The 10,278-nt window shown below is 51.0% G+C and overlaps 1 protein-coding gene across 1 annotated transcript; it reads left to right on the top strand.

Annotated features, from left to right (window-relative positions):
- The first annotated feature begins 6,323 nt into the window (after window positions 1-6,323).
- On the top strand, window positions 6,324-10,262 carry SEPTIN1 (septin 1). Its single transcript, XM_028110053.2, has 11 exons — window positions 6,324-6,401; window positions 6,574-6,664; window positions 6,762-6,848; window positions 7,075-7,198; window positions 7,507-7,641; window positions 7,736-7,853; window positions 8,742-8,843; window positions 8,964-9,063; window positions 9,300-9,465; window positions 9,707-9,797; window positions 9,902-10,262. The coding sequence occupies exons 1-11, from the start codon at window positions 6,399-6,401 to the stop codon at window positions 9,986-9,988; spliced, it is 1,104 nt and encodes a 367-aa protein (XP_027965854.1). The 5' UTR covers window positions 6,324-6,398; the 3' UTR covers window positions 9,989-10,262.
- Window positions 10,263-10,278: the final 16 nt, after the last annotated feature.

Genomic DNA, 10,278 nt, shown 5'->3' with positions numbered 1-10,278 from the left:
CGGCGGAGACCCCAGACGGGGCGGGGGCGGGGCGCCGAGACACAGGAAACAAAGCGGGGCCGGTCCGAGAGGCCTAGGGCCGGGGGTGGGGTAGGGAGGGGGGCTGGGCTGGGGGAGACCGAGGCCCGAGCTGCAGCTAGAGGATAGAGACAGACTCCAGAGAAATGATGGGGAGAGGCGGCCAGTTGAAATCAGGCCTGGGGCGCGGAGCGGAGACCCGGAGCCAGAGACTCACAAAGTCGTAACCTAAGAGCCCCGAGTCAGAAAGGACACAGAGGCAGAGAAAGAGACCGAGAGACTGCGGCGGCCCGAAAATACAGGAGCAAGAGATTGGCCACCAGAGACAAAGAGATGTAGAAACCTAAGAGATAGATACGAAGTCACTGAAGCACAGTCGGAGAAGCTGTAAGAAAAGGAAGGGAATCTGGAGAGAAGCAGGCCCGGAGGCAGAGGAACAAAAGACAGTGAAACAGGCAGAGACAAAGAGAGACACAAAGAAAGAGCCCATAGGGAGACTAGGGGACAGGTCGACAGACCTACAAAGGCCAAACCCAAGGGGAACCTAAAACATTAAACCCTGATTCCCAGCTTGGTGCCGCCTGGGTCTGTGTTCCCAGGTATCTGTACTCCGAGCAAGCTTGCCTTTGGGGAAGAGGGGAGTGCCTGGAAGGGTCCCTTGATGATCTGATGATAGGGAGGGGTGACTGAGGTTTGTATATTAATTCACATTTTTAAAAAAGATTTTATTTATTTATTCATGAGAGACAGACAGAGAGGCAGAGGCAGAGGGAGAAGCAGGCTCCCTGCAGAGCAGGGAACCTGATGTAGGACTGGATCCCAGGACTCTGGGATCATGACCTGAGCTGAAAGTAGACGTTTAACCGACTGAGCCACCCAGGCGCCCTATATTAATTCACATTTAATTAGCACCTTAATGCTAAGCCAAGAGTTTGGGATAAAGAGATGAAACACATGTAAGATTTGTCCTTGGATGCTACCAGTTTACAGGGGCAAGCGCACAAATATGAAAAAGAAAATTGTGAAGGCATGGGAGAGTTCCATGTACCAGTACAAGATAGTGTGGGAGAGCAGGAAGAATTCTAAGCTGTGGGAATGAGTCTGCATGGTTGTGGGTGCCTGGTGTGCGTGGATGTTAGACACGGAAACCAGGGCCACAAATCAATCAGCACATACTTAGGGATCACCAACCAGTATCTAGACACTGTCCAGGCCCTGAAAATACAAAGGAACTCAGGGAGCTCTTGGTCCAGTAGAATATGGAGATGTGCAGGTGATGAGACAGATTCCCTACCAACCTGATGAACAAAATATGATAGGAGTGTAGTGCAGAGAGAGAAATCTGTCCAGTTTAGTGGCCGTGGACTCTGTCTTTAAGGCCATTCCTGCAGTCTGATTCCTGACCTTGTCATTTACTATTATTTGACCCTGGGGAAATTACTTCTGTTTCCTAAACTGTAATGGGGATGATAATAGCTAATTTGAATGGTGAGAATTCATATGTGTTATATGTGTAAAGTGCTTAGCCAAAAATATCAGCTTTTACTCTTTTGGCTGGAGCAACCAAGAAAGAAAGTGGCTTTTTTGAGCTAATCCTTTCAGAACAGCTAAGATTTCTGCAAAGTCCAGAGAGGGCTGAAGTGGGGGCTGAACGAAGAACTCCAGACAAAGGGAATGAAATGAACAGCTGCCTACACACTAACTGAAAACCTACTATGTGCTAGAAGTTTGAGATCCAAAGATGGTCAAGACCTATCTTCCAAGAGGAAAACAGAATAGTTGTGTTTTAATGTGTCAAGAGTTTACATAATAGGAAAGCAGCGGAAGCTGAAGATAGAATGGTACGTTTTTTTGTTTCCTGGGGGCCCACCATGTGCCAGCCAATTGTGCTGGAAAACAGGTTAAGAGGGTACCAAATGGCAGAGAGGTAGCCCCTCTTGGAGGAATCATCCCCTGAAAGGTGGCCAGCCCACACGCCATACTCACTCACAGAGCTACCTTTAACTTTGGGAAGAGAAAGCCTGGAGTTATTAGGTCTGAATCTGAATTTGGGTCTAAAGATAAAGAAGCCCCTCCAGGGATGCCTGGTGGGGCCATAGATAGCTGTGCAGGTTTGATGGCAAGATGAAAAAGAACTAATCCAGATGATTAAATGGGAAAACAGCTATCTACTATAAACTGCCCCATAGGAATCTCAAGGTAGGATCTTCCTTTCTTTGAACAGGCAACATAAACCATTGATTAACCCGTATTTTGTATGTTGCATGTATTACATACTGTGTTCTTACAACAAAGTAAGCTGGAGAAAAGAAAATGTTAAGAAAATCATAAGAGAGGTGTGCCTGGGTGGCTCAGCCAGTTAAGCATCTGACTTTGGCTCAAGTCATGATCTTGTCCCGGGATGGAGTCCTGAGTTGCACTCCTCCATCAATGGAGAGTTGGCTGTCCCTCTCCCTCTGCCTCTCCCCCTGCCTCATGCACACACTCTCTCTCTCTCTCTCTCTCTGTCTCAAATAAATAAATCTTAAAAGGGGGGGGGCACCAGGGTGGGTGGGCTAAGTGTCTGCCTTTGGCTCAGATCATGATCCTGGGGTCCTGGAATCAAGCCCCACACTGGACTCCCTGCTCAATGGGAAGTCTGCTTCTCTCTTTCCCTCTGCCCCTACCCCGGCTTGTGCTCTCCTGCTCTCTCTTTCTCAAATAATAAATGAAATCTCTTAAAAAATAAATAAAAAATTTTAAAAAAATCATAAGAGAAAATACCTTTATAATACTGTATTTATCGAAAAAAAATCTGCATGTAAGTGCCCCCCCCACACGGTTTAAACCAGTGTTGGTCAAGAGTCAAATGTACTTGTGCAGCGCAAAGGGGGAGGAGCTCAGAGTTTTAATTAAGACATTAGGCCTGCTCAGCTTGATAAGAAATGCAGGAGGAAGGGCTGTGGTGGAGTGAGGAGGGGTATAATTATCCTTTCCCTTGGCTTCTCAAAGTCCTCTGTTTATATCCTTGTTGCACGACATTTTTAGCACCAGTGTTCTTTGGCATACTTACTACTGGCTGTCTCTGTCTTCCCAGAGGGCCGAAACCCCGACCGATCTGCTGTCTGGATCCTCAGCAAAGAGCAGTCACTAGATTTGAGACCGTGGTACTGACACAGCCCTCCGCTCAAGTAATGCAACAATAACCAGCATTCTGTGGGCGCTCATCTCCTACGCTGGATACTGAACTAAGAGCTTTATGTGTATTAGACCATATAATTAGACCACTGTCACCCTAAGAGGTAGAATTATTAATTTAACATTTAACAGATAAAGAAACGAAGTCACAGAGAAGTAAAAGTAAGATGCCCAAGATCACACAGCAAGATCATACATCTCTTAATCACGATGTCTCTATAATCCTCTGATTCTTGCACAACTTCTGAGTTTAATGTGGCAGGAGATTCCAATCCCATTTGAAAGATAAGGAAAGTAAGGTCCAGAGAGGTCCTGGACTTCATGTCCAAGGTTACACGAAGGGGACAGTTATAGAAATGAGTTTGAGTGAGAATAAGATAGACACATGGCAACATGGATGGATCTTAAAAAATAGTACAGAAGGGGGTGCCTGGCTGGCTCAATCAGAACAGCATGCAATCTTGATCTCTCAGGGTTATGGGTTCGAGCCCCACATTGGATGTACAGATTACTTAAAAAAAAAAAGTTTTAAAAATGTTTTAAAAAGATAGTGCTGAATGAAAAAGTTAACAAATATGTATTCATATATACATGTATAACCATTTGTGTAAACATGCACTGTATACTACACATTTTTCAAAATGTATACAAACCAAAAAACTACACTCGAAGCACATTAGGGTGGTTGCCTTAGGATGAGGGATAGGAGTGAGCTACGATGCTGTATCAGTCAGCTCCGGCTGCCATAACAAAATACCACAGGCTGGGAGTCTTAAACAACAGCTATTGATTTTCTCATAGTTCTGGAGACTGGAAGTCCAAGCTCAAGGTGCCAGCAGGGCTGGTTTCTGGTCTCCTTGGGTCGCAGACAGCTACCTTCTCACTGTGGCCTCACATGGTCACGTGGCCTTTCCTCTGTGCCTGGGCTGAGATCATGGGTGTCTCTTCGGTTTTTTGTTTGTTTGTTTGTTTTAAGATTTTATTTATTTATTTGACAGAGAAAGAGATAGCAAGAGCAGGAACACAAGCAGGGGGAGGGGAGAGGGAGAAGCAGGCTTCCTGCTGAGCAGGGAGCCCGATGCGGGACTCAATCCCAGGACCTGGGATCATGACCTGAGCCGAAGGCAGACGCCCAACGACTGAGCCACCCAGGCGCCCCATGGGTGTCTCTTCTTATAAGGACACCAGACCTATTGGATCAGGGTTCCACCCTTATGACTTATGACTTCATTTAACCTCAATTACATTCTTAAAGGCCCTATTTCCAAATACAGTCACATTGAGGGTTAGAGCTCCAGCACATGAATTTGGCCGAGGGCGACACAGTTGAGTCCACAACAGGGCCTAACAGGGAAATAATAAATAGAACCACAAGCAGTGGAGAAAGAAAATGAGGTGGAGCAGTAGATGGAATCCAGTTCTAGCAGGGCCTTATAGGCCATAGTAGGAAGACTAGCTTTAGAGGCCTGGAGAGGTGACTCAGGTCGTAGAGGCTAAAGTCAGGATTTGTGCATACAGCTGATTTGACTCCAAAGCTCATGTCATCTGAAACTACTCCAAGTCCTGATAACCAAGTGGAAATATGTGTATCTCATTTTACCATGAGGAAAATGGAGTTTAGAGAGGTCCAATGACTCACCCAAGGTCCCATAGTAAGTGGGAGAACTGAGGTTTGCAGAGCTTTCTGCCTCCAGAGCAAGGCTCCTTTTACATGTTCTGCTAGGCTTGGGCCCTGACCAACTTCATTCACTCATTACTCCATGCATGCATTCATCTAGTATATTATTTATTGGCACCTGCTTTGTGGCGGGCCTTGGCAAGACACTGAAGATATAGAACTGAAGAGGACATGGTCCATGACCTCAGAAAGCTCAGCTGGTAGAGAAGATAGCCAGATAAATAAATGCAAGCATTGAGGAGAGGTCTGTGGAAGGTGTTAGAGAGTTTGGAGGAGGGAAAATGACTGTGCCTGGGGTAGCTGGGCAAGATTTCCTAGAGGAGGAAGAAGAGATCTTTGAATCAAACCCTTGAAGGATCTGGAAGAGCAGAAGGAAAAGCTCAATGTGGGGGTGCCTGGGTGGCTCAGTCACTGGGCGTCTGCCTTTGGCTCAGGTCATGGTCCCAGGGTCCTGGGATCAAGTCCCACATCGGGCTCCCTACTCAGCGGGAAGCCTGCTTCTCCCTCTCCTGCTCCCCCTACTTGTGTTCCCTCTCTCGCTGTGTTTCTCTCCGTCAAATAAATAAATAAAATCTTAAAAAAAAAAAACAACTCAATGTGGGCAGAGTGAAGGATGTGGGCATTCTCCAAGGAGAAGTGAGGGATGGGTGATAAGGTCAGATGTGGAAGGCTCTGGCTGCCAGGCCAGAACTCAGACTTAATTCTGAAGTTACTGGGAAGCCCCTGAAGGGGCTAGAGCAGGGGACCGCCTTGGCCAGGATTCTAAAGGAAGGTCTCTCTGGCGGTGATGTCCAAAGACTTGAAGTCCTTTCAAAAATCAATTGCATGAAGGGGACTCGGTGGTTAAGTGTCTGCTTTTAGCTCAGGTCATGATCTTAGGGTCCTGGGATCGAGCCCCAAGGTGAGCTCCCTACTCACTGGGAGTCTGCTTCTCTCTCTCCCTCTGTCCCTCTCCTTCCCCCACCCCCCGTTTTCCCCCTTCTCTCCTACTCATGTGCTGAGTGCTCTCTTTCTCTCCCTCTCTCTCTCCCAAATGAATAAATAAAATCTTAAAAAAAAAAAAAGAAACCAATTGCATAAAAAAAAAAGAAAAAGAATCAGTTGCATGAGCTGGTAAGGAAAATTGATGGCCCCTTCCACCCCTAATCCTATTATGATTTTTGGTCCACTTAGACCCTGGGAACTTTTTTTTTTAACCATCCCAGTCAAAGCCTTCGTCTCACTTGCTAGAGACACCAATCTGCTTCCTTCCTCTCTGCCTATACCCCATCTACCCGGGTGATGGGACTACAGAGGGGGCTTGGAATAAGGGTGTGCAGAGAACTGAGGTGTTGAAGCTTCATGGGGGGATAGCCAAAGGGATCCAGGAAGTGAGAACTCCAGGTATTCTTGGTCTTGGGTTTCCCCACCAGTTCGAGCATCTCAGCTTCCTACATTGCCCGCCCCCTTATTTGCCACACTCAACTTCCTGCCCCACCAGAGGAAGTGGGGAGAGATAGCAGGTGCAGCGACAGCTAGCAGGGCCATGGTGAGTCCTTCTGCCCCAGAATACAGGCATCTCTGCCCTCAGCCCCCAACCCCCAGAGTAGCCAGGTTCAGGTCAACCCACAGCAGGCTGACTTCTCCTCACCCACAAGGTCAGGTTATCCTGGGGGCCCAGCCCGCTGCTCCCAGCAGCCTCACACTGTCCCCCACCACAGGACAAGGAGTATGTGGGTTTCGCCGCCCTCCCCAACCAGCTGCACCGCAAGTCCGTCAAGAAGGGCTTTGACTTCACACTCATGGTGGCAGGTCTGATGGGTTTTGGACAGGGGACTGGTTGGGGGAGGCTTCCCCAGATACCCTGGCTGTCTCCTCACCTGACCGGGTGGGTCTGTCCTGCCTACAGGGGAGTCAGGCCTGGGAAAATCCACCCTCATCAACAGCCTGTTTCTCACCAATCTCTATGAGGACCGGCAACTGCCAGAAGCCAGTGGTAAGACCTTCCTGACCTCTCCAGGGACTCTGTCTCTCCCATCCCCAGGCTGCACTCTCTTTCTTTTCATCTGGGTCTCCCCTGACTTTCTGGGGGACTTGGGCCACTCACTGCTTTTCTCTGAGACTCCCCTAAAAATGGGTGGGGGTAACTGTGATTCTGAGAAAGGAAATCAGTCCTGGCTCAGAACCCTACCCAGCTCCCTGACCTCTCCCCGTCCCCACAGCTCGCTTGACACAAACGCTGACCATTGAGCGCCGGGGTGTGGAGATCGAGGAGGGGGGTATTAAGGTGAAACTGACCCTGGTGGACACACCTGGCTTTGGGGACTCCGTGGATTGCTCAGACTGGTGAGGAGCAGGGGAAGGAGCGGGGACTAAGCTTCCCAATGTGGCTACTCTATGAAGACTGAGGGGTCAGTTCCAGGGCTGGTCTGCTCAGCCCCTGCCCTCCCCAGAAGGTGGGGCCCGTTTCTGGTGGCCATGTGGCCCAGAGTGCCCTGTGCTTCCTGACATCTGACCGAAACACTCCCAATCTCCTTTGATGTCTTTGGTTGGACCCCAAGAAACTAGTTCCTACCCCCAGTCCTGGCTAACCTTGGTGCCTTCCCTGCCCTGTGAACCCTCATCTCTGACCTACTCTCTTGCCCCACACCCAGCTGGCTGCCTGTGGTGCGCTTCATTGAGGAGCAATTTGAGCAGTATCTGAGGGATGAGAGTGGCCTGAACCGGAAGAACATTCAGGATTCCCGTGTCCACTGCTGCCTCTATTTCATCTCACCCTTTGGCCGAGGGTCTGGGGACACCCTGGGGGGTTGGGGTATTTGGAGAGGGATGGGGAGGGTTTCTGTGGCCTAAGGCTGAGCCCTGACCAATCACTCTGTGCAGGCTCCGGCCCCTAGATGTGGCCTTCCTCCGGGCAGTGCACGAAAAGGTCAACATCATCCCAGTCATTGGCAAAGCAGATGCCCTGATGCCTAAGGAAACCCAGGCCCTCAAGCAGAAGGTATGTCTGGTGACCCCTGATCTTTGGTCCTACATGAAGCCAGAAGTCGTTATCAAACCTGAACTCAGCTTTGACTTCTTTGATCTTGGGATTGCCTTTTGGAAGTATAATGTGTCAAGCTACATTGTGGGAGAAAGTTTCCAAGGAAGGTGGGTAGTAAGCTGGCTGAAGGAGCCATGTCTCCGGAGGCCCGGAATAGAATCCCTGGACTGGATGCTTGGCTGAGGCCTGTCTGAGGGCGGCAGCAAAGACATGAGCACTCTTGATATCCCTCCAGCCCCAGGATGATGACCTGCCTCATGACTTCAGAGGCCTCTCCTACTTGTTTATGCTTAGGCCTCTCTCTCCTGGGCCTCTGGTGTCGGCCTCATCTTACAATCTTTCCAGACCTAGGTCATCCCTGTTAGGGTGTCTTTGTCTCATTTTCACCATCTATATCTCTCGTTGTCTGAGGGTTTTTTGTTTAAAGATTATTTATTTATTTATTTGCAAATTTTTATTTATTTTTTAAGTAGGCTCCACGCCCAGCGCGGGGCCCGACATGGGGCTTGAACTCACGACCCTGAGATCAAGATGTGAGCTGAAATCAAGCTGGATGCTTAACCCACACTGAGCCACCCAGGCGCCCCAAGATTTTAAGTAATCTCTACACCCAATGTGGGGCTCAAACTCACAACCCCAAGATCAAGAGTCACATGCTCTACTGACTGAGCCAGCTAGGCGCCCCTCTGAGATTTTGGTTTGGGGCATACTGTATGTTACCATCTCTGTCTTTCATGTCTTCCTCTCTGTCTCTGACCACCTGGAACCTGTATCTCAGTGTCCAGCCATGCAGTGTCTGCTGCGCACAGCCTCTGTTTCTCACCGTCTGTGCATGTCTGCTCCTAGATCCGGGACCAGCTGAAAGAGGAGGAGATCAACATCTACCAGTTCCCCGATTGTGACTCTGATGAGGATGAAGACTTCAAGAGGCAGGATGCAGAGATGAAGGTGCAGAGGCAAAGGAGGAAGGGGCAAAGAAGCAGGGGAGGCGGATGTGGAGGTGGAGGCTGAAAACGAGGTTTCTGCCCAGGGGGGCTCCAACGGTGATTCCTGACTCCTGCCCTCCAGGAAAGCATCCCTTTCGCAGTCGTTGGTTCCTGCGAGGTCGTGAGGGACGGCGGGACCCGTCCCGTGAGGGGACGCCGCTATTCCTGGGGTACCGTGGAGGGTGAGTAAGGTGGGCATGCGTTCTGAGGCCAACAGGGAGCCCAGAATGCCTCTGAGTCAACCGCACCCAACATATGAAGTTGGGGCGATCTCTGGTCCCGGCGATCCTAAGGGCCAAAAGAGGGGTCCTTGGACTGCAGACCCTCACCTAGGTCCGGGGCAGGACTCCGGGCCGACTGGACCCGGCCAATAGGGCTGGACCCGAAGCTCCCTGACGCTCGCCGGTCCGCCCCTCAGTGGAGAACCCACATCACTGCGACTTCCTGAACCTGAGACGGATGCTGGTGCAAACACACCTGCAGGACCTGAAGGAGGTGACCCACGATCTGCTCTACGAGGGCTACCGAGCCCGCTGCCTACAGAGCCTGGCCCGGCCTGGGGCTCGTGATCGAGCCAGCCGTAGGTGAGAGCCCGACCTGAGTCCCAGGGGCTCCCAAGACCCGGCCCTCACTGTCCCGGACCCGGCCTTCACCATCCAGACCACTCTTCCAGAATCTCTCCCCACCCACTTTGCTTACGGCATTGAAAGGACCTATGGCCCTGCCTCCTAGGCCCCAACGTCGCCCCACGCCCTGCCCCGCTTCTGCGACCCACAACGGAGGGTCCCGCCCTTGATTCCCTGTCCCTTTTCCCACGCCCCCTAGTAAACTCTCCCGCCAGAGCGCCACAGAGATCCCGCTGCCCATGCTGCCTCTGGCCGAGACCGAAAAGTTGATCCGCGAGAAAGATGAAGAGGTGAGCAAGTACCTCGCTCCCCTCCTCCCCCCAAGGCCCCAAGTCCTCTTCGAAGTCCCTCTCTGGCCTCCCCGATCCCACGCCTACAATCTTGCCCCGCACAGCTGCGCCGCATGCAAGAGATGCTGGAGAAGATGCAGGCCCAGATGCAGCAGAGCCAGACGCAGGGAGAGCAGTCTGAAGCTCTCTGAGGACCCCGCGGAGCCCCGCTTTACCTCGGCTCCGCCTTCAGTCGGTCTCCCATCCAATCCTGGAGCCCCAGCCTGAGAGGTCCGCCCCCGCAGGGGGCTCACCGGCTAACGGGTTCTCCCAATCCCAAATCTGTGGCCCCGCCTTTGGCTCCGCCCCCACCGGCCCCGCCCCAGCTTCCAGCTCCGCCCCTGGCCCCACCCCCGCCGCTCTTCACCCAAGCTGTGACTTCAATAAAAACAGTTTCAGGGCTCCTGGGTGGCTCAGTCGGTTAAAGTGTGGGACTTTTGAT

Source organism: Eumetopias jubatus, unplaced genomic scaffold, assembly GCF_037043125.1.
Source record: "Eumetopias jubatus isolate StellerSeaLion01/CBP00866 unplaced genomic scaffold, mEumJub1_p1.0 scaffold_12, whole genome shotgun sequence".
Lineage (NCBI taxonomy): Eukaryota > Metazoa > Chordata > Mammalia > Carnivora > Otariidae > Eumetopias > Eumetopias jubatus.
The sequence above is the reverse complement of the archived record's forward strand: the minus strand, read 5'-3'. Positions and strand labels throughout refer to the sequence as shown.